The sequence below is a fragment of the Poecilia mexicana genome, unplaced genomic scaffold (assembly GCF_051168715.1).
Source record: "Poecilia mexicana isolate PSO_F unplaced genomic scaffold, ASM5116871v1 scaffold_3, whole genome shotgun sequence".
Lineage (NCBI taxonomy): Eukaryota > Metazoa > Chordata > Actinopteri > Cyprinodontiformes > Poeciliidae > Poecilia > Poecilia mexicana.
In genome coordinates, this window is record NW_028263372.1 from 5,065,054 (window position 1) to 5,092,131 (window position 27,078).

General features: G+C 39.5%; 2 protein-coding genes across 3 annotated transcripts in view; both read right to left on the reverse strand.

Annotated features, from left to right (window-relative positions):
* LOC148160140 (leucine-rich repeat serine/threonine-protein kinase 1-like) overlaps positions 1-4,003 on the reverse strand; it is a 62,588-nt gene extending 58,585 nt beyond the window's left edge. The window contains exon 1 of one of the 2 annotated variants that reach the window (XM_088004085.1): positions 3,809-4,002. The gene's annotated coding sequence lies outside the window, so the exon portion shown is untranslated. Of the gene's footprint in view, positions 1-3,808 lie in introns of both variants that reach the window. The other variant, XM_088004086.1, reaches the window with a different exon arrangement.
* Positions 4,004-4,795: 792 nt separating this feature from the next.
* Positions 4,796-18,802, reverse strand: LOC148160141 (retinaldehyde dehydrogenase 3-like). The gene is made up of 13 exons (XM_088004087.1): positions 18,611-18,802; positions 18,432-18,536; positions 16,728-16,868; positions 14,057-14,186; positions 13,221-13,282; positions 11,828-11,956; positions 10,131-10,244; positions 8,953-9,055; positions 8,037-8,221; positions 7,419-7,583; positions 6,962-7,119; positions 5,111-5,185; positions 4,796-5,025 (listed from the first exon to the last, which is right to left on the reverse strand). Exons 1-13 carry the CDS (start codon positions 18,707-18,709, stop codon positions 4,956-4,958), a joined length of 1,536 nt encoding a protein of 511 aa, XP_087860213.1. The 5' UTR covers positions 18,710-18,802; the 3' UTR covers positions 4,796-4,955.
* Between the last annotated feature and the right edge of the window lie 8,276 nt (positions 18,803-27,078).

Sequence of the window (27,078 nt, forward strand, 5' to 3'; positions counted from 1 at the left end):
CAAATTCCAAAAAAGTTGGGACAAGGCCATTTTTACCACTGAGTGGCATCTCCCCTTCTTTTTACCACACTCAACAGACATCTGGGGACAGAGGAGACCAGTTTCTCAAGTTTAGAAATAGGAATGCTCTCCCATTCATGTCTAATACAGGCCTCTAACTGTTCAATTGTCTTGGGCCTTCTTTGTCACACCTTCCTCTTTATAATGCGCCAAATGTTCTCTCTAGGTGAAAGATCTGGACTGCAGGCTGGCCATTTCAGTACCCGGATCCTTCTCCTACGTAGCCATGATGTTGTCTGGGATTGTGGTCCCAGACATCATGGCAGAATGTGGTCTGGGATTATCTTCTTGAAAAATGCAGGGTCTTCCCTGAAAGAGATGACGTCTAGATGGGAGCATATGTTGTTCTAGAATCTGAACATAGTTCTCTGCAATAATGCTGCTTTTCCAGACATGCAAGCTGCCCATGCCACAAGCACTCATGCAACCCCATACCATCAGTGATGCAGGCTTCTGAACGGAGTGTTGATAACAACTTGGGTTATCCTTGTCCTCTCTGGCGTCCCAGTGTTCCATAAAGAAATTCAAATCGTGACTCATCTGACCACAGAACAGCCCTCCATTTTGCCTCACTCCATTTTAAATGACTCCTGGACCAGTGCAAACGGCTGAGCTTGTGGAGCTTGCTTAGAAATGGCTTCCTCTTTGCACTGTAGAGTTTCAGCTGGCAGCGGCGGATGGCACGGTGGATTGTGTTCACTGACAATGCTTTCTGGAAGTATTCCTGAGCCCATGCTGTTATTTCCTTGACAGTGGCATTCCTGTTTGAGGTGCAGTGACGTTTAAGGGCCCGGAGATCACGAGCATCCAGTGAAGTTTTACGGCCTTGACCCGTACGCACAGCGATTGTTCCAAATTCTCTGAATCTTTTCAGGATGCTATGCACGGTTGATGATGATAACTTAAAAGTCTTTGCTATTTTACGCTGGGTAACACCATTCTCAGGGCCGTGCAGAGACCACTAAAAGGGCAGGTGCTCAAAAAAAAAAAAGAAAAAGGGCACATCTTACCACATTCTAGGACAGAATATTAACAAAAGCCACACAGCTTTCAGAGTTTAATAAACAATGATAAATTACAAAATTGTGAAATATACAATCAAAGCTAAGGTAAATCTCTATACAGAGCATACAACTATGCATATGTAAGATATTTTATTAGTAATTTCTTTCTGCAGGTCTATTTTGTTATAGGAAAGTATTGCAATATTCAAACCCGCAATTTAGCAAGATATGTAAATCAGAGCTAGACCACCAGACATATTTTGTCTTTACAGAATTACACTATTAAAAATATAAACAAGGGCACAATGCAACCTTTTATAAAAAAAAAAGAGCTGCCTGTTTGCTGCAGTGGAGATGAAGATGGTCCATTCAGGAAAGCAGAGCTGCATCAAACTTTAAGGTGGAATTGCAGAAAAAAAGAAAAAAAACAAAAGCAAAAATTGAATTGTTAATGCATGTCACTATGGGAAAAGCCTACTGAGTTTTGCTTACAACTTTTTTAAACATTTAAATCACACATTTGTCTCATGAAGTGAATTTTTTTTGCAAAACAAAAAAAAAATCACAACAAAAGATTTCTGATGTGTGCAAATAAAAGTTTATGTTTGGCAAATAACTTTTTAAGTTCACAAGACAAAAATTAGTTATTTAATTAAAAAGTTTTTTAAACAAAAGAATTTGTTTTTAAAAAATAAATCATTACAATTCCAAAAGTTTTGATTACAATTTTATTTTACTTAACTGAGGTTAGTTTATTTTTTCCCATTGAATAATTGGGGAAAAAATTTAACTACATACTCTGCGAACCAGACCCTAAACTTAAAGTCTGGGTTGAGTTTTTTCCCCTTCATTAATGACATACATTATATCTATCATGGTAATTCAGGGTGAGTTATTTTTAATTCTAAATTAATATCCTTGTTGGACTTTTATTTAAGTGCTATTCTCTTTCAAGACGCATTTACCTAACGCCAGAATAAATGCAATGTACATTATGCAGCAAAGGAAATTAGAATATCGGACATATATCCATTATGGAGATGATAAGTTTTGGACGGGCGATGTGCCTCGTACACAGGTAAGAAGCTTTATAGTTATCTAGCTTTGCTAGCAAAGTCGTAGCTAGCAGCTAGCTAATAGCACAACAACAGCCTAATGTCTGTATGATAAAAATACTGAATCGATAGATAACAGTTTTCCCTCACCTGGCTGTCTCCTCCCGCTCAGTAGTTCTTCAGAGTAAGCCAGACGTAGAGGCCTGTCAGTGTCTGTTGTATTTCATTACCTCTCTGTTTAAACCGCGACTCCGTGCTGAAGCAGAAACGATACTTTCAACGTTTTCCGTCATCTGACAAGTAGCAAGTCTACTCCACTTTATTCACCAAAAACGTTTTTTAATACAAAAACTGTTCTGTAATCTGGAACGTTCGCTATGCTGAGCTCCAGTTAGCCGCCTTATCTCACTGCGCGAGAGGCAACTGCGTCATGCGTCACGGGCAAAAGGTCAAAGGTAACAAGGTGACTGGAAGGCCTATTATGTTGTACAAAAAAATAAATAAATAAATAAAATAATTTTAGTACATGTTATGTGTCAGAAGAGGGCTTTGAAAATAATACCAACAAAAAAAAAAAAAAAAAAAAAATTGACCAAAAGGGCACTTTGGGGCAAGGAGCAAAAAGGGCAGGTGCTCAAGCCCCCACACCACCCTCTGCACGTGCCTGACCATTCTGGTATTGCTGCACTATCTTTCTGCGCAACAATGGTAGAATCGGTGATCCTCTTACCATCTTGGCTTCAGAGAGACACTGACACTCTAAGAAGCTCTTTTTATACCCAATCATGTTGTCAATTGACCTAATTAGTGTTAATTGGTCTTCCAGCTGTTTGTTATATGTTCAATTTCCTTTTTCCAGCCACTTATTGCTACTTGTCCCAACTTTTTTGGGATTTGTAGACACTGTGAAATTTTGAATCAACATATTTTTCCTTTAAAATTTTACATTTACTCAGATTAAACTTTTGATCTGCCATCTATGTTCTATTACGAATAAAATATTGACATTTGCCATCTCCACATCATTGCATTCAGTTTTTATTTACAATTTGTTTAGTGTCCAACTTTTTTGGAATCCGGTTTGTACAATTCTGTCACGACATAGTGACAGGTTTAACAAATGTGTAAAGAACATATTTTTTAAATAAAAGTTTGCATTGCAGCTTTAAAAATGTTTCAATGGGAAGATATTGTCAGTAGACTACTATGTTACAGCTCACTCATGTATGCTCCACCTGACCCGGACTATGGGGTTAATTGTACCATTTCGCTCTGTATTGAGACCAGACTATCACTATTTAATAGCAGAGTTACGTAAATACTTTGCATCACATTTCACTTTACGTATTTACAGGAGGGGATGTCTGTCTGACACGATTTAGCGTCCGCGTTGATGCGCAAATTAACTGCGACACTTTTCCAGCTCTACAAACGGTTACTACGCCATCTTATCAAGATAGTTGTCTCGAATGCTGAAAGGAAATCTGAATAAGTTTTTGGGTCAGTAATTCCGGAGGTTTGGATTTGTTATTTGTTTCCATTTTGTATAAATTTTTAAGTGTTTCCATGACGCGTCAACTAAATCCAGCTTCAGAATCTGGAACTCTCGGCGGAGAACCAGCAGCCACCTCTTCTGGGCTGCCGTCCCAGACCACAGCGCATTTCCTCAGTCAAAAACACCCGGCTTACCTCCAGGCTGACATGTCCAGCTTTCCTCCCGACAGGACAGCATTATTCCCGCAGTGTTGCGCCGCGTCAGACAGTAACCTGGACCTTTCCTGCTCCGGCTCTAAACTTCAAGTCCACTTCCTAAATCTCAGATCCGAACTCTCCAACCCGGACACACGCCGCTGTTACACATGCGTACGGAGGAGTAGTTGGGCTTCAAAACAACATGTAGTTCCGCTATTCATTCCTAAAATAACACCACGCCCACAGCTACAAACAGCAGACCAGGAGACTTCTTCAAAAAGAGACATAATAATAAACCAGCACTTTTAATCAGTAAATGTCGTGTTAAATAAATAAATAAATAAACCCTATTTCATTGTTTACTGTGATTTTCACAATACATTTTAGTGAATTATAACAAATAATGAATTATTTTATCCTGGTCAGTTAACATTGAAACACAGCTTATTTCATTAACAGCTGAAATCAGCTGTGACTGCTGGATAATTAACCATTTCTTCCTGGCATTTATACATAGCACACAAGAAAGAGGGAGGCCACTGGGTAACTGGTCTCAGAAATCTAACTTTCACACTATTCTTACACTCAACACATAATTTTTTATTAATTTATCTTAGTGAATGCCAACTGTTTTCTTGCAGGAGGAAACACCTACCACCTGAGATGCTTCATATGGGCGCAGCGCTGTTACGTTTACTCATTTTCAGAGTAACTTCACTCTCAGATTAGCATCTCCCCAGCAAAGCATGGTGGTGGCAGCATGCTGCAGTCATGTAGAACATTGATCCACAACAGTAAAAAAAAATCTGAAAAACTTCAGGAAATTCAGGAGATAAACATAATATCACCTGTGCACACTTTATTTAATCTTCAGCTTTAAAATTCTTCCTGTGAATAAATCGTTTTTGATATTGTCTACAAACATGTTAATATGTTAATAAAATTAAATAAAGATGTGAAAAATGCTAAAAGAGATGAATGCTTTCTGAAGGCATATCATTTCTAACCCAAATATTTTCTTTTAGCGTTCACAACCTGGAAATTACAACAATCTAAATCAAAAATTCTGATGCTCTATAGTTTTAAAACTGGATGACATAAGGATCAGGACAGTGCAGGGTGGCATGGACCTTCCCAGCTCCGCTCACATGGAATCATTCATCTTGAAGGTTACAGTTTTTACCTCAGAGTATTCTGCAAGGGCATATTCCCCTCTGGAGAGATCAGACAGACCAGAGAAAGAAGTTCAGGCGGCGTAGGACAAAGGAAGTAAAATAATTAAATCCTGACGCTTCTTACAGCTCTCTTCCATTTCCTGACATCTTGTATCCTCCAAATGGAGTCTGGACATGCATGGCATTATAGCAGTTTATCCTTGAGACAGACAGAGAAGGATAAACCTCAATGATTTTTTAAAAACTATTATTATTATTTTTATTATTATTATTATTATTATTATTATTTCAATATTTCTTTGTGTTACACAATATCTGCAACAGACCAGAGAACTGAAATTGACGGAATGGAAAATAAAAGCAGAAATAAATATATGGCTCAATAAATAAAACACACCAATTAATTTCAAAAAGGATACCTCACTATTTTAAGTTAATTGAACTTTAAATTTTTCATTTAAGTTGCAACTATATATTTAAGCACATACTGTACTATGAATTTACTGTTTAAAAACAAAATTCACATTTTTTCTTTTTGTTATTGACCCTTTGCACGTGGCGTCAAAATCTTCAGATGTTTGACTAAAAACAGGCATCACTTCCTGTAAAGCTTATCAAAAATTATACAGTTACTAACCTAACAATGCTTTTAGTAAGTGGATTTGACCGTAGAAATGGTCACATGGTGTTGTGTGGCCAGCTGAACAAACAGACAAGGATGCAAACTAAACTTATTTTATCCTAAACCTTTTAACAGGGAAAGAATATGGAGATGGATAGCAGCTGTCAATACTAAGAAATATCTGAAAGGCAGTCCTCTGTGTATTCGTGGATTTGCAGAAAATACTTTACAAGGTAAGACTAACGTTCACTGAAACACAAGTTCTTTCATATCATCCACACGAAAAGTACAATTAGTAAGATGCAACCAAATGTGGCATTATGGAGAAGGTATGCAACAAACCATTAGCAACCATGGAGAAAATGCCCCATCATCATGTAGCCTACAACATACGAAAAACGTACCCATCTAGACTTTTGTATGCAGTGTAACAGGAAACATATAACTACATAGTGGCATAAATCATGTGAATTTAGGCAAAGTCAGCAATTTGATGAAATCAACAAAGAAGAAGGTATGGTCGGTTTCTAAGTTAGATGTTTCCAACTTTTGTAAATACCACCGTTTATGAGACCCAACTAGGTAACTAAACTTAACTACTATCACAGACAAATTCATTCAATCTGAACTAGTAGAAGCCATGGCTGTACTGGCAAAGTCAACATGGGAAATCAATCTCAGAGACTCCTTTCAGTACTCCGTTTGCTCACTTCTGACATCTGACATGGCGCCTCGCATGATAGGTGACAGAGTTACAAAGATTCAATAGTCTCTTTAATTTCCCCTTTAATTTTTTTTCAGAAGTAATTTTACTACCATGTGGTATTTTTTAAATTTTTCTGTCCCCTATTTTTACTTCACCAAAATCATTTCTCTCTTATTATGCAAATTAGGAGAGGCGGCGTCTTCACTCTTTAACTTCTGTATAATATTTGGTTCATATTACAAATCTACAAGCCACCGGCCATAACAAAGAAATAGCGACCTACAATCAGTTCATCAGTGAGCTGAAGGTTAGCAACTTTATTTAAAAACAAACAAACAAACAAAAAAACATTGTAACTCCTGACATAATTATTTTTCATATGGGTGATGTGATAGAACATGTGTTTCAGTTTGCAGCACTCATTGAAGCAGATATTGATCGTCTGGTTTTTCATAACTTGGTGAAGTTTCCTCCAGAACTGAAAAAGATTCCTGGATAGGTGTTAAAACATCGTCAGGGAAAACTGAGTGAATGTCTAACTGCCTTCAATGAAGTCTTTTGAGTTTTTTGCTCAAAATGTGCTTCAGTTAATGCACAGGAATTCAGAAGTTTGTAATTGTCCACTGAATAGAAGAAAAGAAGGTTACCAGACAGTTCCAGTCTCCAGGGCTCCAGACACAGACAGAGCTCTGTCCATACTTGTTGTGAACACAGCAGACACCAAGCCATACTGAGAGTTGTTGGCCCTCTCTATGACTTCCTGTTTGCTCTTAAAGCTGAATATACAGAGCACAGGCCCAAAGATCTGAAATCACAAATATATAAATGAAGCTTTATAAATGAAGAGAAAAAAAATCGGCATTGTACAATGCTAAATTCTTTATAAAGTCGACATTTTGACAATTAATTTTTCGGGTACCACTAGCCCTGGGATGGTTGATACTCTGTCACTCAAATGTTTGTGACTTAGGAGTTTGGCTTGTTTCACTGCAAAATATCAGATATTCAGCCTGTTTTTCTCTTCTGGGTGTTTTATTACAAAGTGTCTCATGTGGCTTTTCTTTTTCACACTTTCATCCATAACACAGTGCATAGTGCTGCAACCTCTTCCTTGGCGATCCTCATGCTGTCTTTGACCTCGGAGAAGATGGTGGGATGAATAAAGAGACTATTTTCTCCCACAGCTCCTCCACCGTATTCCAGCTTGGCACCTTCTTTTTTCCCACTTTCTATCAGGCCAATTATTTTTTCAAACTGTTGTTGGTCAATCTAGTAGTAATAGAGAAGGCAAAAAACAATGAATGAATAAAAATGTTTACTTTGGATTTGCAAGTGATTCTACAAAATTCCTGATTCAATTATATACATATATTTAACAATATAAAACTAAATATGTAGGACTGACCAGGTGGAGAGTTTAAAAGATGAACAGAAAGCTAGAAATGAATTATTGAATGAATGAACGAATGAATGAACGAATGAACGAAAGGATGGATGGATGGATGGATGGATGGATGGATGGATGGATGGATGGATGGATGGATGGATGGATGGATGGATGGATGGATGGATGGATGGATGGATGGATGGATGGATGGGTGGATTTTCATTCAATCTTAGTTATTACATGGTGAAAGTCAGTCATGTATTTTACAGTGCCAATTCATAAATGTGCTTTCATGATTTTTTAAATTATATTTTTAAATTTGGAAGCTCTGACACCTGTGGCCCGTGTGTTGTCTGGGGGTCCAGTGGGTCTCCTATGACAATCTTCTTGGCATTTTCTATGCTTCGGCGCACAAACTCCTCATAAATCCTGTCCTGCACAAAGACACGTGATGCAGCTGTGCAGCACTGGCCTTGGTTGTAAAAAGCTCCTTTTTGAATTTCCTCCACAGCCATCTGCACTGCACGCACACGCATGTACACACACACACACACATGCACACACACACACACACACACACACACACACACACACACACACACACACACACACACACACACACACACACACACACACAGACACAGACAGAAATAAATGCAAATTTAAGAAGAAATGACACCATCTCTAGGTCAGAGTTCAGTTGATCAGTGATCTGCATGGTTCTACAAAAACAAAAACTCTTCCACAAATCACAATATGTTCATCTCAGAGCTACCTGGCAGTTATTTCATAAAGTCTAAGACCCCTCTGCTAATTTGAAGTCAAAGACAAAGGTTTAAATCAGACAAAGACGTCCTGAGAAAATACAAGTGTAATTTTAAAATGATTATTTCATTTCAAAAGAAAAAAGATAAAAATCATCTTGGCTATTTGTGAAAAAAGTAATTACCCACTGAAACTAATAACTTGGTGGCCACAACTTCCAACAAGGAAGGGCCAACGATCTTCAGAAGGTTAGTAATTATACCAGAAATGATCCCTAATGGTTTAAGTACACACACGCATACACACACACACACACGCACGCACACACACACACACACACACACACGCACATACACGCACATGCACACACACACACACACACACATGCACACACACACATGCACACGCACATGCACACACACACACATGCACACACACCTTAGGGCATGTCAAGCAGCATAAAAAAGCAAGGATAATTTTACTTACAGTCACAGTCAGCAAACACAATACAAGGGTTCTTCCCTCCCAGCTCCAAAGTGACTCTCTTCAGATTACTTTTGGCTGCAGCCTCTTTGATCAGTTGGCCCACCTGGAAGAAAATGGTAAAACTGCCGTAAGACTGTAAACACATCTGTTGGTAGAAATATGTGAATCCATGAGCAAGAAACAATTTTTATATAATGAAGATAAAAAAAAACAAACATTAAATTGCTGTAGAAAGTTTCACATCAACTGATGCAGATCACTGCAATGCAAAAGTATTCATACCTCTTGTAGTTTTAAGTAGTTCTTTGGTATTCAGCTGTAAAGTCAAAGTGGTGCATAACTGTATGGATTTGAGGAATATTATAGATGTTTTTTAAAGTGTTTTACTAATAAAACACTTCATAAAGTGTGGTGTGCATACTGTATGTTTCGCCCCCTCCTAGATTTGGAAACAGCTAAACAGTATCCAATGTAGTCAGTTGTATTCAAAAGATGTTCAGATCTGGTGGTTCATAAGTGGCAAAGAAAACCATAAAAGAAAAGTTGTCTGTCTTCATTTTACTACAAGCCTGGACACAGTGATCATATGAAAGAAAATGCTCTAGTCAAGTGAGACCAAAACCTATACCATCATGGTGGCCACTGCCACCATGATGGCAGTGGCAGCATCATGTTGTAGGGATGCTTTCCTTTAGCAGAACAAGGAAGCAAGTAAAAGTGCTTGGAAAAATGGATGATGCTTAATTGAGGGACAATCGTAGAAGAAATCTGTTAGAGGCAATAAAAGACTGAGGTGGCGGTTCAACTTCCAGAAGGACAACGACCCTAAACATGGATTAGTTCCATGTTTAGGGTCTAATCCGTGAACTAATATAACTGAAAATCTGTAACGAGTTGAAAATGCATTTTAATAGAGACTGCCCAGGCAAATTCAGCTAATGTGAACTTTTGTGCAGAGTAATTGGCAACATTTAAAGTCTTTAAATGAGTAAAGCTGGAGGAGACTTGCCCCTAAAAACCTGTAGCTGTGAGCTGTGGGTCTATTAAGTTCAAATACAAGGGAGATTAGTACAAAGGGACATCTTTTGTTTTTTTTTTTTACTTTTGATCAGTTCATCAAATTCACAAAAGCGTAATTACTGTGTGCAGCAGAAACGTTTTGTCATGCAGTCACAGACCTCTGTGGAACCGGTGAATGCCACTTTATCAATGCCTTCATGGCTGGCAATCGCTGCTCCGGCTGTGGATCCAAACCCTGGAATGATGTTCACCACTCCAGGAGGGAAGCCTGCCTGAAATGGACATCCAGAGAGCATGCTAATGTAGGACACAGAACTCACACCCTAGACCAGTGGTTCCCAAACTTTTTCTTCTGCGCCCCCCCAGTGGTTTACAAACATTTTCTGCGCCCCCCCCCCCCTTATGGATTACAAATGGCTGTCTGGTTGAAACGACGCGTGTGACGGGGGGAGGGGGCGGGATCGACTTTTTGGGGGGCAAAATGAATGTATGTAGCTGAAAATAGACACCAACATCGGTAGCCTACAAGGTACTTGTTAAGCTTACGGTTCTGTATTGATATTAGCTAGTCATCTTTTAGCTAACATTACCTGCATCCAACAGCTTTACTCAACTCAGTCGGTTAGTTTGGAGGGAAAAACTGAAAAGTTCTTTGCGTTTTTCCGGTTTGCTGCCGTGATTCTAACACAAACCTACGTAGCTCCGCACAGCAGCAGCAGCTCTCCTTCACAGGTGTAAACCCAGCGCGAGCGTCGTAGCGCTCATGTTGCGTTTAAAGGCGGCTCGGAAAAACAGGTTACAACATGTTAACAACTGATTAAACAGTTTTATCTGCTGATAAAAGTGACAGAGAACACAAATATGGGAAGTGTGGAAGCCTCTACTGTATCAAATTGACATAGGAATAACAGGCCATTCTAAGGTAAAAACCCAGCGCATACAGTGTTCATGTTTTGTTTTTTTTTTCATCCAGACGGCTTCCCGCGCCCCCCCCCCCTACCCCCCTAGGGGGCGCGCCCCACAGTTTGGGAACCTCTGCCCTAGACCAATGAGAGGGAGGCTCATTGGTCTATGGCAGTGGTTCTTGGGTTCGATCGAACCCCAGGGGTTCGATGAGTCGGTCTCAGGGGTTCGGTGGAGCCTCTGCCGCAGAGGTAAAGACACACTGTGTAAAGTCGTGATGACGCCCCGCTTTGCCATCACTTGCTGTAGAGCATTACATTGAAAGTCCATTAAAAGTGCCAACTTTGCATTAAATTATCATAATTTACAAAATCAAAGCAAAGTTGGCACTATTAATGAACTTTTAATGCAACTTTTAGAGCAACTTTGCATTAAAAGTGTCATTATTTACCAAATGACACTTCATTACAACAGTCATAAACATTCATAAAGACTTCTTTATGTTCATGACAGATGTTATGTCATGTTTATGACAGTGTCATGTCAGTCTTATGCACACCCCTTCAAATAAAATGTTACCCATATTCTGTTTAAGGCCTCAGACAACCTTGGGCCAGGTTTGTTTCTGTCCATGTCTGTATGTAAATGTCTGACCACAACTATTTGTTAAGAATAAAATATTTTTTAAAAATCTGTTTAAGAAGTCATTCATTTAATGAACTATTGATGTGCTTAATGTTTCAAGCACATCAATAGTTTCAGGTCAAAAATATTTAGGAGTTCCACAGGATTTCTCCAGAGGCAGGGTGAGCTCACCTCACGGTGGCTATGAAAGAAACCTAATAAAGCTGCAGGCATTTTCCATGAGAATCTGGGCACCAACTATTATTTCCCTTAAACATTTTTGTTGAAACAAACAAACAATAATATTCTCTCAGTTTTGGAATCAGACCTCTTTGATCAGTGATCCAATGTGCAGCGCAGTAAGTGGGGTCTGCTCTGCCGGTTTGATGACCACAGTGTTTCCACAACTCAGGGCCGGTGCTAACTTCCACATGAGCATCAGCAGAGGGAAGTTCCACTGGTGGAGACCAAAAAACAAACAAACAAAAAAAAGCCAGTGAGAGAATTTACAGCAGTGAAAATATATAGCAGACATGTCAACGTTCCTCTCTGTGTTTAATGCACTTATGGACATGAAATTCTTATCAGATGCAGATGACTGAAGTGATTCACAGACATAAAATCATGAATATTAGTTAAATTAATCCATAAATTGAACCACGCATAAGAAAATGGAACGTGTGTTGAACTCTGAAATACATTTGTTGCTTTGGTTGGTAATGACTTTCTTTTTTAAAACATTTTCTAAATGAATTCATTTGTCATGTTTATTGCTCTGTGGTGGTTTTAATTCATTCTTTCACCACCTTCAATGTTCTGTCCTATCCATTCTGATCTTCATTCCATCCAGACTTTTCTAACTGGATGATTGTAAAGTGATCTACTGGACTATCCTAGTAACTGCATTTCATTCTCTGATGGTATGGAGGCCCGTCAACCACAAAGACTTGGAATTCATCACCAAAGTTAAAAACATCAAGATACCATTGGAGACATGCAAATCTGCAGTATTGTCAGCTAAGATTTTTCAATGAATTATTGAAAATGGCACAAATGATTTTCAATATGTAAATGTTTCGTAAAAACAAAAATAAAAAGTGAATAAAACCAGAATATTTTATTTTTATATAATCTTATATTCAGAAATGTACTGTGTCCAATTTCTCATTAAAACAAACTTCTTGGTTGAATGGAATTAATTTTAAATTTAAATCTGCCAGACTATGAATAACTCAAGACAAAACTGTTCCTTCTGCGTTGATAATATCATCCCAAACATGTTCCTAAATTTGGAGGTCTCATAACATAAAACGCTCTATGAATTGTCCTTTTAGAATCTGGGGTTGTTTGGTTTTGGGATTTGTCGCTTTTCTGTGTTTTTTCTTTTTTTCTATTAGTTCTGCCTTGTTTCTATTTCCACTTCAGTTTTTCCTTAGTACGTCTAGTTTATGTCTTGTTTTTAGTTATTTGTTGCCTCTGTATTTTATTTACGTTTCTTTAGTTTAGTTATTATTTTATGCTGGATTCATTTTCTAGTCCCCTGTGTAGTCTATTGTTTTTGATTTCTTTGGTGTACTCTTTTTAATTTTTTTCTTCATTAATTCTACAACTGAACTTTACATCTCTCATTTGCCGCAATCGGCTTCACTTTAAAACACACCATGACTCGTTGTTTCTGACCGCCAATGACTATGTTTTGACCTTTTTCTTCAAATACCTACTGGAATAATGGCTCCACAAATACCAATAGGTTCATGTCTGGTTAAGCACAGAAAAGTTTCATCTGTAAAAAAAAATAAAAAGAAAAAAGTTATTGTCATTTCATGAATACCTCCGGTCTTGTGTTTGACCAAAATCATATTTCACGTAGTGGTTGTGAGGAAAATCAGCATGCTGTGACCTATTGTTCTGTACATATAGAACTCAGATTTTGTCGTCCATACAGTCTCCTAAACCAAGTCAGTGTTACAAATGTTTTAAATATTTGTAGTTCACAAATCTCTACTTATACTACATTTACAGTTTTTCTGTTACCACGGTATTGAGTTTCACAGCCACATACAGCTTTCTAATTTGACTCATTCTTGAATTGGGTTATGTAAAGTGATCATTTAGATTTCTGGCTATTGTGTTAGTTCTCATAAAGCCATTCATCCCATTTGTTTTCCTCAGCTGTGTTGGACTGCATGTCCCATCATCTATAGTGATGGAAGGCTTACTTAGACTATAAAGAATAATTTATTGACTGAACTTACATTATATTGTGGGTTTCTGTTCATTTTGACCTCTCTAAGCATCCAAATACATCCATACACAGACTGGTAGGGAAAAAGGGGCTAGAGGCCTTGGCCAAGAGGGCACTGACATGGCAGGGAGGGAAACTGGAATCAAACCCACCGATTTACCAATTATAGGAAGAATATTCTCCCCACTTATCCACTGCTGTCCTGTGTGGGGATTTGTTTGTACATTTGCTGGACAAATTGATATTGTCTTTGTCTTTAAATCTTTGGAACTACAAGCTAACAGCTAGAGGACAGATTCCACACACACTCACCCACAGGCACACTTTTGCCATGAATCTTATCAGCCCAGCCTCCGTAGTAGTGCAACGTTTTGATGCTACCTTCCAGATCAGTGAAGAAAGCTTGGAGAAATGGCTTTCCTGTGTCCAGTGTCTCCAAGGTCTGAGGAATAAAGAAAAGATGCAGTTGAACTTATTATATTTTATTTTATAGTACATTTTTTCTAATTTTACAATATTAGAAAAATATAGTAATTACTGCCTTATAGTGCTTTTTTAATCCCATGTCCTGAAATATATATATATATATATATATATATATATATATATATATATATATATATATATATATATATATATATATATATATATATATATATATATATATATAATATATATATATATATATATATACCAGACAACCCCGATGCCAATTACAACGGCTGAGTGAAGTACCATCAGAAAATCTCATTGAAGATGTGAATGCAGCATTGAGAACGATCCCTACCAACACCATAACTGAAACCAATGAATTGATATACAACTCAGCATCAGTGATCCTTGAGATGCTTGGCTATAAGAGCAACCATGAGACCCAATATCCACCATGGAAAAGACGGGAAGGGAAGGGAATGAAAAGATCAGTACCCAAGAAGTACACCCAGATGCCCATACCTGCTGCTACAGAATGGGACTCACCCTGAATGGTTAACTGAAAGGCGCACAATCCTGATCCAGAAGGATCCCTCAAAGGGTTCAGTCCCGTCCAACTATCGGCCAATAACCTGTCTCTCTACAACATGGAAGCTCATGTCAGGCATCATAGCGGCTAAGATAAGTGGACACATGGATAAATACATGAGCACGGCACAGAAGGGCATCGGCATAAATAGCAGAGGAGCCAAACGCCACATACAAACCACTTGCACAAGATGCTCTGTCCCCACTGCTGTTCTGCATAGGCCTGAACCCCCTCAGCCAGATCATCAACAAGACTGGCTACAGATACCGACTCAAGAATGGGGCCACAATCAGTCACCATCAAGCTGTACGCCAAGAGCGAGCGAGACATCGACTCACTGATCCACACCACCAGGATCTACAGCACTGACATTGGGATGTCGGATGGTTACAAAGAGAGGGAAGGTCGTCCGCACAGAAGGGGTCTCACTCCCAGAGGGAACAATAGCAGACATAGAGCACAGCTACAAATACCTGGGAATACCACAAGCAAATGGCAACCTCGATGAGGTCACAAGGAAAGGAGCCACAGCCAAATACCTCCAACGAATAAGGCAAGTCCTGAGAAGCCAGCTCAATGGCAAGAACAAGATCTGTGCAATAAACAGCTATGCCTTACCATTAATCAGATACCCTGCCGGAATAATTAGCTGGCCAATGGAAGAGATGAAGGCCACGGATGTTAAGACTCGGAAGCTACTAACCATGTATGGAGGGTTCCACCCCAAATCCAGCACCCTGAGACTGTACACAAGCCGTAAGGAAGGAGGCAGAGGACTAGTGAGTGTGAGAGCCACTGTCCAGGATGAAACATCCAAGATCCATAAATATATCGAGGACAAAGCCTCAACGGACGATGTGCTCAGCGAATGTCTCAGGCAATGGGGAACAGAGGACGAGGTGCTGGAGGAACCATCATGGGAGGACAAGCCCCTACATGGGATGTACCACCGACAAATAACTGAATTGGCTGATATCAGGAAATCCTACCAATGGCTGGAGAAAGCTGGACTCAAGGACAGCACAGAGGCCCTCATCCTGGCCGCCCAGGAACAGGCCCTAAACACCAGAGCAATAGAGGCTCAGATCTACCGCACCAGACAAGACCCAAGGTGTAGATTGTGCAAGGAGGCCTCTGAGACAGTCCAGCACATAACAGCAGGGTGCAAGATGCTGGCAGGGAAAGCGTACATTGAACGACATAACCAAGTGGCGGGCATAGTGTACAGGAACATCTGTGCAGAATATGGACTGGAAGCCCCGAGATCGACGTGGGGAACACCCCCAAAGGTGGTGGAGAATGACCGAGCTAAGATCCTGTGGGACTTCCAGATCCAGACAGACAAGATGGTAATGGCGAACCAACCGGACATTGTGGTGGTGGATAAAGAACAGAGGAAAGCTGTTGTAGTGGATGTAGCAATACCAAGTGAAAAAGGAAAAAGGAAAAAGGAGCATGAGAAACTGGAGAAATACCAGGGCCTCAGAGAGGAACTGGAAAAGACCTGGAAGGTGAAGACCACAGTGGTGCCTGTGGTCATCGGGGCCCTCGGGGCAGTCACCCCCAAACTGGAGCAGTGGCTCAAACAGATCCCAGGAACAACATCAGACATCTCAGTCCAGAAATGTGCAGTTCTAGGCACAGCCGAGATACTGCGCAGAACCCTCAAGCTCTGCATTAAATTATCATAATTTACAAAATCATGCACAGTTGGCACTTTTAATGCATCTTTTAGAGCAACTTAGCATTAAAAGTGTCATTATTTACCGAATGACACTTCATGACAACTGTCATAAACATTCATAAAGACTTCTTTATGTTCATGACAGGTGTTATGTCATGTTTATGACAGTGTCATGTCAGTCTTATGTACACTCCTTCAAATAAAGTGATACCAAAAGATCATACATGCCCCACATATTTTTGTCTACTGTCATATGTGCCTTTGTGATGGTGTTTTACCGCCAGCAGTTTCCGGTCCCTCTCCACCAGGTCCGCCAGTTTGTGCAGCAACCTCCCCCTGCGGGGGGGCTCCATCTTCCGCCAAGCAGAGTCCAGCTGCATGGCTGCTTTGGCTGCTGCGACTGCCTTATTGACATCCTCCTGCACCGGAGAGGGAGGCACATCAGTCAGGATCCACTCAGGTTGAAAGCTGTTCCTCACATTTTCAGAAGGTCAGAGTTGTGACTTTAACCATAGATTCTTATAATCAAACCAACCAAAACTCAATTCACGCATTAGTTCTAAGCCTAACCTATAACCCCAAAACAGCACCTCTTCCTTTGGGCCCCATAAGTAACATTCAGTCCACACAATGTAGCATGTGGTCCCGACACTAAAACCAAGCTACACGCGCGCAAACACATGCGTGCAAATGCACGCACGCACGCACGCACGCACGCACACAAGTTAGTGTTTTGACTCATATTAGGAGTTTGTATTGATTTCCAATAATTTGAGCTGAATTTCTGCCTAACCCAAACATTTAGCCCTTTTTTTAACGAGTCTTATCCGGCAGTGTGGCACTCAGAATTGTTGTCTGTCAAGGTGAAGCACAACAAAAGTACTTTCACACATGAAGCATTACAGCCTTCACCAAAGCATGGTCCCTCTAGCTCAGTTTATAACTAGTAACATTGGTGTTACTAGTTAATACACAGCATTAGATTCCGATGTCACCAGGTGACCGTGAGCCATCCAATCAATGAACAGATGCTTAGAACAGATAAATGTGTGGATGTGTCACAACTGTTTTCATCTGAACTGAAACAAAACTGAAGTTATTATCTTTGAACTTAGAGAAACGATCTAGACTCAACACACAGCTTCAGTTATTACAGTCAGAAACTAGAGATCAGGACTGAAAACCTGGATATACTGAGATGCTCGGACGTCAACCGTCAAACACACATGAAGACAGTTACAAATCAGCATTGCATTATATCAAGAGCATTTCCAGGATTAAAGGACTAATGTCTCAGCAAGTTCTGACTAAAAGCAGGAAGATCAAGAACATCACCCAGTTCTACAGTCCTTCCACTGAAAGAACAGACCTTAAAATATTGTTAGTTTATAAATCACCAAACTACATTAAAGATCTGCTGTTGTATCAGCCTTCCAGACCATAAATGTCTGGAAGGCTGATAAAGAGCCGGTATCGATCCTGGTTCAACCGATAGACTTGATTGGTTGAACCAGAACCAAACATGGAGAAGCAGAATTTAGTTTTATTTCTCCTCTAATCTGGAACAAACTTCCAGAAAATTGCAATACAGCTGAAACAAATCACTGCTTTAAATCAGTGCTTTAGAGTTGTGTTTAATGTGTAGAAAGTGAAATATTGATCAACGTATTTGATGGGTATTGATTATTTTGGTGATTGCATTTTACAAAATATGTTTATTGCTTGTTTCACAATTGGTTACTGTATGCCATTTTATGATACAAATCACTTTGAACTACCTTGTTTCAGAAATGAGCTATACAAATAAACTTCACTTGACTTTAGATGGTTTTATAATCTTTTCAGTGATGTCTGTTTCATTTTCTATGAGAAACAAACTTCCTGATTGAATTAAAACTATTCTAAATCTAAATCTGCCAGGGGTGTTTTTGAATTTGAATTGGATAATTTTGGGCTTTTCAGTGATTCTTCAGAGTTCTTACTTTGTCTGCTTCTTGGACCTCACAGATTGTGTCCCCAGTTGCCGGGTTCCGAGTTGGGAACGTCCTCCCACTAGCGGACGTGTGCCACTCATTGTTGATGAAAATCTGTGGAGAAGCCAATCCACATGTCCTTGAGATGCTTTCTTTCCAGGTTTAAATGTGTGTGTGCAGCTCCATACCTTGGTGTATCTGACTTGCTGGATTTTGACAGGCTGAGGTAGATCTGAAGCTGGGATCTTGTCTGCCACTCCGTTCCTTGTTGTCCCCCTCTGTGCCATGCTTAGGTCCCAGTGCAGTGCAGGCTGGAGTCTGGCTGCTCGTTCTCCACTTCACTGCCTTTAAAGTGTACCCCCTCCTCACAGAGAAGCTCCTGGCAGCTCAACTCCGCCCCTGCAAATCAAGCAGGAACCTTGTTCCTGCCAACTCTGGGGTAGAACCAGGCCTCTTCTGTTGTTTTTAAGCTTTTTGTTCAGAACTCAAATAAAACTTGAACTACAACAATACTGGTTAAATTATTAAATTATCACATACAGTAGTGTGAAAAAGAGTTTGTCCCAAGTATTTAGAATAGGCTTAGAATATTAATCTAAAGTTAGCAGACAGACTTCAGCAATTGTTTTTATCAGCCAAACCTCAAATTAACACATTGCAATAATAAATATGACAATGTTTGTTTGTTTTGGTGAATGGCATGTACTTGTACACCACTTAATCTAGTCCAGATGATAAAGTGCTTCACACAACATTCAGTCATTCACACACTAACGGTGGAAAGCTGCTGGATTGGAGCCACAGAGGGAGGCTCTGGCTGCCAGGCAGGTGAAGTGTCTTGCCTAAGGGCACAACAAAGACACACAGAGTGGGTGTTGTAACTGGCAACCTGTTGGTTGCAGAACAAATTCCTCACTATCACCACTGTTGACCTAGTTTTGCAGACTATCAATGTTTTCCTTACATATCTATGTTCTGATGCATCAGTATGAACCAGGGATCTTCCAGTTCAGGCCTTTTGGGTCAGAGTCTGGCAGGTTTTAAATGTGTCTGCACATCTGAGTTAAAATGTTCGTGTCATGAGCAGAACTCTGGAGAATTGGACTGCTTACTGATATTCAGCTGTGTTGGAACAGGAAGAAGCACACCTAAAGGTTGCAGGACACTGGCCCTCCAGCTCTCGAGGCTTAGAGTTGAGCACCCCTGGTATAAACCACATGAAGAAATGAAGATAATCTAAACCGAAACACAGTAGTTGCTTCCAGTCACTCTGATACTTCTCTACACTGACAACAACCAGGCAGAGTTAAATATGGTCATTTCAAACAATAAGATAAAACATTATTTTTGGAATCTTTTTTTGTTTTTTTGATCTGAGAGTGAAACGGTGATGACGGGCCTTCATTTCTTATTCAGAAGCCTAGATCAAGAAATTCACTGCTGACTGTTTCCTTGTCAAATAGAGAATAATGAGAGAAAAGTCCATTATGGTTTAAAATGTGAAATTAACTCTATCTGCAGTAATTAACAACAAATCAAAAGTAGCAGTGTTTTCCAGAAATCTGCTTCAGTTTGCACCTGGCCTTGCAGGAACCCATCTGGGTGAACAAAGGCTAGCAAATACTTGCACTCACATACAGTCGGCTATTGTTTCCTCTTCATCGCCTTTCCTTTTTGTCGGTGTTTACTCAGAACAACAAGGTTTTGCAAGCCCATTTTTCACCTCAGCAACTCCATGATGATGCACACAAATGAACCTAACTGATTGGACAAGCCAACAAAAAGACAAGAGAAAGGACAGAGTGATAAATTCAGGATTGTGTTTGAAAACATGGGTGAGCAAAAGCTTAGACTTATGCATATAAGTAGGAGCAAATGAAATAATTATATCTAATAGATTAATAGCATAAAGAAAGAAAGCCTTCTAAAAGTCTTTTTAAGCAATGAAACAAATGCATTATACTTGGACAGTAAACACAAAAGCAAGTAAAATTCCTTAACCCTAACCCTAACCCTAAGATAATTAAAATAATTAATACATGCAAAAAATTACATAAAAGATTGTGTATTTTAGTCTCTGAAATAAAATTATTAAGCAATTTAGACAATATGGTTTTGTTTTATTCAGTTTGAGAAGTAATACAAACTGATGAGGCATTATGAATTTGTGGAATAATATTGCTAGATGAAAATAATATAGTTAAGAAATTGTAGTCCTTACAATTTCTTTGCACTTCAGCCTCATCTGTGCCGTGTGAGCGAATGTTTCTACAGCTGGAGAAGCTGTGTCAAAACTTAATTTCAAAACATTGAAAAACATATTTTATAAATAAAAATTTGTTAAAAAAATAAAAAATTAATTTAAAAAAATCCCAGTTCACACACATCCTCATTCACATCCCGTTCACCCGTGATGCATGTTCACATTATTTATTGAAAGTAACAAAAAATATTTTAAATTTAAATGAAGACATGAAATAATACAATATAAAATACACTGACTTAATTTGTAATATTGTACAGTGTAGGTTATCAAATCAGTGTCAGCTGATAGTGTCAACTAGGTTGCCTGCAGGGATTTTTAAGGTCCAGCAGATGTCAGTATTCAGTGACACAGGATCAACACAGTATCAGTTCAGCAATGTGGTGAAATGCTTCATGATGCCTCATCAATCCATCAACTTATCAACCTATTCACATTTGTGGTGCATCTGGAACAAACTTCCAAAAAAAAAAAAAAAAAAAAAAAGAGAAAACAACTGCCAAACAGCTGAAACACTGAGTTTCTTTAAAGGTTAAAAATCTGGTTTGATGTTGCCTTTGATTAGTAGTAAATGGAAGATTGATCGACATATTTGATGTGCATTTATTATTTGGATGGTTGCATTTGACACAATGTAATGTTTATTGCTTGTTTCGCAATTGGTGACTGTGTGATGTTTTTATGATATAAAGCATACATCATGTTTTGCATAGCAAATTTCAGCAATTGTGTCATACAAATAAACTTGACTTGACTTTATTGAGTCAAGTCAATAAAGTCAAGTTAAGACAGCTCGAATCACGAGCTGTCTCAGAACCGCCATATTCAGCTAACCTGTGTTGACCTTTTCCACATTACCTCACGCTGTTCAGAGCTCTGTCCACTCCGTCATGATGGACATCAAAACAACCAAAACCAAAAGATACAGTGGTCAAGGATAGCTACTGACAGTCATAATGACTGTCAGCCCTTGGTGCAATTGCAAATTTGCAATTAACACTTTTTACAAGGCAAGATTAATGTTCATGTACTTTATAAGTAAATATGACAAGAAAGATGATTTCAAATATTGCAATAAGGAGAAGGTATCATCTAACCATTAGTAACCATGGAGAAATGCCTCACCATCATGGCTGAATGTATGGATGACACTGGTTCCCATCTGGTCTACAAAGAACTAGTAGGGAACCAGTTTTTAATGCTGCTCCGGTGTAAGGGAAAACACTGTTTATCACAAAACAAAATCAAGAAAGAGGAAGTACGAGTTGGTTTCTAAGCTAGCTATTTACAACTTTTGTAAATACTATTGTCCATGGTTTTCTCTGAAATGTAAAACTCAGAAAAAAAAGGAAATATATTAAATATATGTTTCAGTGTGACACTGAGCGGCTCACTTGGAAGCACCATGTGCTGAGGCTGTGGTTCTCAACCTGGGGTCTGTTCCCGGTCTCTGGCCTTCGCTGCATGTCTTCTCCTTCTGTCTCCTCCCTGTTTCCTGTCCATGTACGGTTCTAAGGCCACGAGAGCCTACAAAAATGTCATTCGTTATAAAACCAATTCAGTACCATGGGAATCACAGAGTTCTACATTAAAGTGCTTGTTTGTGGTTACAGTTTAGGGAGATCTGCATCGGGGTGGAGGGAGTGGTTCAGGTTGAAAAGATGGACAGACTGAAGCAGTGTGAGAGGAGGAGAGGGAGGGAACCTCTAAGATAACCCTGTCCAGGTGTTCAGAGGGAGACAAAGCCTCCTTTCAGTTCCTGATGAGAACACGTTTCCTCCTCCACTTGTTACAGAATGAACCCCAACGAACAAAAGAACAAAGTCAGGCAGAATATTGGATCCTGCTCTTTTTGCAAAAATATGCTTGAGAGAAATACAAACAGAACACAAAGAAACTATGAACAATGTGTTTCAAAATTTTAAGTAACAGTAAAGTAATTGATTCTATCTTCTGGACATGCTCCATGCAGTTTGCAGTAAGTACCTTGCAAAAGTATTCTTATGCCCAGATTTTAAATCTTCTTTTGTCAAGTTATAACCTCAATTCCTACCCTAGCCCTAACCTTAACCAAACTAACTCACTCCATACCTCTAAATACAACTAGTAGAGCACAGGTGAAGAGCAAAAACAGTGAGGACCAGAAAAAGCTCCAGATGCTCCACAAATAACCTCCTTTTGTTGGTTAAAATGGGGAAAGTGGTCCTCTGTATGTAACATATACAAATACACACCTACACACCTACACACACACACCTACACCCCCCCCCCCCACACACACACACACACGCATGAACATACACCAAGCCAATACTCTGAAGAGTAACTTTTGACAGCAGTTACAGGTTCAAGTCTTTGATGACATGACTCAAAAACTCAGACTCAGTCAGGCTGGATAGAGTTTGAGTCAACATGAAGTTCTGCCTCAGATTCTCTGTTAGATTTGGGTCTGAGTCTTGACCAGTCAACATGTGAACATTCTTTCATCTTTACCACAACAGCCTGACAGTTTGACTGTCAAGCTGTTTGTTGTCTTCTTTTCTCCAGGATGTGATTGGCAGAGGGAGCTTCTAAAGGAGTGGACTCCAGCAGAGTGATGCCAGATGGTTAGTTCTTCCTCCAGTCATCTGATTGGAGCTCACATTGCTCTTTTTCCTACTTCCTGGTTGCTACTCCAAAAGCACTCCTAGCAGCTGTCTGCCCTTCTTTCACCATTTAGCATTTAAAAACAGAAAAGAACATCCTTCCATGAACTCAAACATCTGCTAATCACAGCTGAGTTGTGATTCTTACCTCCTCCAGGATCCTGACCCGCCTCAGCAACCGTAACACCATAACAACTTCCTAACTTTACCTTTGTGCAAATAGTGATCGCCATTCCTCTGACCATCTCCTTTCTCCTCCTCCCACAGAAAACCACAAGAACAATAAATAAATAAACTTACTGTGACCAGGGAACTTCCAGTACTAAACTATTGCACCATGAGAAGCATGATAACATGTTTTATTAAAATCAAAATGAATGAATTTCCACTGGCTAAAGTTGCAGAAATGAGAACTGTTGTTCTATGTCTTAGCCTCAAGAAGTCAGTTACAGAAATAAAACATTCTCTTATGTGAATTCCATCAGAAAAGCCTGAGTGGTCTCTTCATGACAAAACCATTTAATCTGACTGGTGATAAAAGCAATTAGAGTTCAATAAAAGAGAGGAAGAAAGAGAGCATCAAGAGCTCTCAATGAGAACAAAGATGAGAACGGAAAAGGAAACTAAAGTGTCTGCTTTTCTATCTGGATCCACATTTGGGACATTGCTGCTTCACATGACCTTTAAATAGCTGGTTACTCGGCCCATTTGAATCTGAAAGCCCAGGAGGACTTGAGCATTAGCCACTTGAAATTGTCTTGGTGTTTCTGTAGGTGTGTGTGTGTGTGTGTGTGTGTGTGTTTTCTTTCCCTTCAGAAGCATGTTTGTCTTTTCTTTCTTCATATCCAATTCAAAAATAAATTGAAATAAAACTAATCACTCTATTTTTCTTTTTGGTGGTCAATTGAAAATGGACAGGACGAATGAAGTGCACAATCATTTATTGTAAGCAAGAGATCAGGTTACACAGTTGCTTCTCTCTGTTATCGATTTATTCATCTTTTTATTTAAACCAGGTCCCTCTCTTTCACACAGCCATCAGGCAGAGAAGGGAGATGATTACAGTGAAAACAAGTTCAGTGACATGAAAACAAATTTACTATGATGATTTACTATGAAGCTGGCCTGACTGTTCATCCCAAGAAATGTGCATTGGCTAAAAAGGAACTACAATATTTAGGCCACATCCTGAGTGGAGGAGTCATAAAGCCAGTGAAAGACAAGATGGAGGCAATCAAAGCGGCAGAGAGACCAAGAACCAGAAGACAAGTCAGGTCCTTTTTGGGCCTGGTAGGTTGGTATCGTCGATTTATCAGGAACTTTTCTGCTAGAGCAGCCCCTCTTTCTGACCTCACTGGGACATCAAATGCAAAAATTGTGTGGGGAGAAGCACAGGAGAGGGCCTTCCAGGATTTGAAGCAGGCACTGTCAAGAACCTGCACTTCAGAGCCCAAACTTCTCTTTACCCTTCACAGTTCAGACTGATGAATCTGCCAGGGGAATTGGTTGGGTTCTTTTGCAGGGAGAAGAAGCGAGGAAGAAACCAGTCGCCTAAATTAGTAGGAAGTTGTTTCCACGAGAGACCAAATATTCGGCGGTGGAACTGGAGTGTCTGGCTCTCAAATGGACAATTGACTCACTCAGATATTATCTGCTGGGGCAAGAGTTCATCCTTGAGACTGACCATCGGGCACTGAAATGGTTGGAGGCCATGAAAGACACAAACAGTGGCATCACATGATGGTTCCTGTCTCTTCAACCTTAACGATTCAAGATAGGTTACACTCCAGGAATAGAAAAGAGAATACAGCTGCAGACTTTTTGTCTCGCTGTGGACACAGTGAGTCTCCTGAAGGGGAGGGAAGTGTGAGGGATTTACCCCCTCCCTAACAGGTGCTGTTTTTATGTGTACTTTATATATTCTAATTTATTTGGTAAATGTATTTTGTGTTTGGGGGAAGTAACTTGATTTATTTACTTTATTTTAATAATCTTCTCTTCTCTTTGAGGTCACCTGGTCATGTGCTGCCATGGAAGCGCGCCCATGAGCAGTGCTGACAAGGACCTGGTGTTTTCAATCAGCCTCATTGGAAAAATCCATTATATGAGAGGGAGGAGAGATGTATTTTTGATTTTGTTTGGATCCAGATTGTTTTTATTTTTCGCTTTGTTTGAGTTAATTGTATTTGGTATTGGAGTGATTTCTCTTCTCCATCTGAGTTGCCATAAATATGAGTTCAGTTTGAAGAATGCGGCCGCATTCATGAAAGTAAACTGCTGCACTGAAAATATTGAGAAAACACATAGCCACTCCAAGAATTAGGAATTTTTTCATAGCTTTTATAATAATAATTCTTAATATTTTCCTTTAACTTTGTGTTGATCGGTGACATAAAATTCCATAATATTCACCTCAGTCATATTGTCACAACTACATATTCTATTTAAAATATCTCAATGAATCAAGTCAGAATTTTCTAAAATCTTCAATAATAATGTTCAGATAATTTATTTTATTTGTAAATTTGAATGTGTGATCATCTCCAGGCTGACCATGGTTACTGTGCTGTACTTCACTTCGCAGGCCTGTATGTTATTAATTTGCGTTAAATGAAACATGTTTGTCCTCCAGGAAATGAGATGGCATTCCAGGGAAGCAGCTGGCTCGTTTCCATTCGCCTTTCTCAAGGGACTCTTTATGTTTTCACTGAGACCAGGAGACATTGACCAGGGTCAGTGGTGTGACATTCAGCTGCTTTGTGTTGAATTTTGATTAAACAAAGAACCACTTTCTTTTTTCCTTGTTTTATTTTCAAAACACACTGTCTGTACTTTAAATGCAGCGGGGTATAATGGAAGGGGACATAGAAAACAAACCCCTCTGTTATGAACACCAAGACAGTCAGGTTGTAGGAAAATGAACAAAAAAGCTATTTCTGGTGGTTGTAATCAGTGTTTCTGTAACTAACATCCAGCTCAACTACTTTATCCCGCAGCACAGGATACACACGTTTATAACTGGAACATATGATTCTAGTTACTTTACCAACCAATAATGGGAACAAAGTGCTTTTTTGGAAAAAAAAACAGGGAACTACGAATTCTTTAAACTGGGATGAGTCTAAAGGTATTGTGTTCTAGACACAGAAGTTAATGTAATCAGCAGCGAGTCAGTCAGTCATTGTCGTCTCCATGGTTCCCAGTCTGTGATCTGGATGTAGTCCTGTAGACTCTCACTGGAGGTTCATGCACTCTGGGTGTGTATTCAGGAAGCCGTTGTAAGAGGCTGTGATCAAAGTGGCCAGGCGGGGGGACAGAGTGGAGGTTGTGTGTATTTGGCATTAGCAGTTAGCAGGTCCAGTGTCTTTCTCTACCTGCTGTATATACCACAGTGCTGGTTCTGTTGGACCTCAGCACGGTATTTGACACAGTGAACCAGGACATGTTTCTAAAGAGAACTGAGTTGGTCTCTCTGGTACAGTACTTGAATGGTTTGAATCTTACCTAAAGAACAGAGACTTTGATATGTAATGCTTCATCGGACTGTCACATGTGGTGAACCCCAAGGTTCAGTCCTGGGTCCCTCATTTTTAATATCTATGCTGGTTCTGGTTCTGCTCTGCATCCCCAGAACCAGAACCAAACATGTAGAAGCAGCATTCAGCTTCTATGCACCACAAATCTGGAACAAGCTTCTAGAAAACTGCAAAATAGCAGAAATACCAAATTCTTTTAAAACCAGCAAATA

Bases quoted from the DNA above. Each gene is read 5' to 3' on its own strand.
- LOC148160141 (XM_088004087.1), bottom strand. From the start codon at position 18,709: ATGGCACAGAGGGGGACAACAAGGAACGGAGTGGCAGACAAGATCCCA. The intron at 14,187-16,727 runs GTAAAACACCAT...TTTATTCCTCAG, and splicing joins GGGACCGGAAACTGCTGGCG to ACCTTGGAGACACTGGACAC. The intron at 8,222-8,952 runs GTAAGTAAAATT...GTGTGCGTGCAG, and splicing joins TGTGTTTGCTGACTGTGACT to TGCAGATGGCTGTGGAGGAA.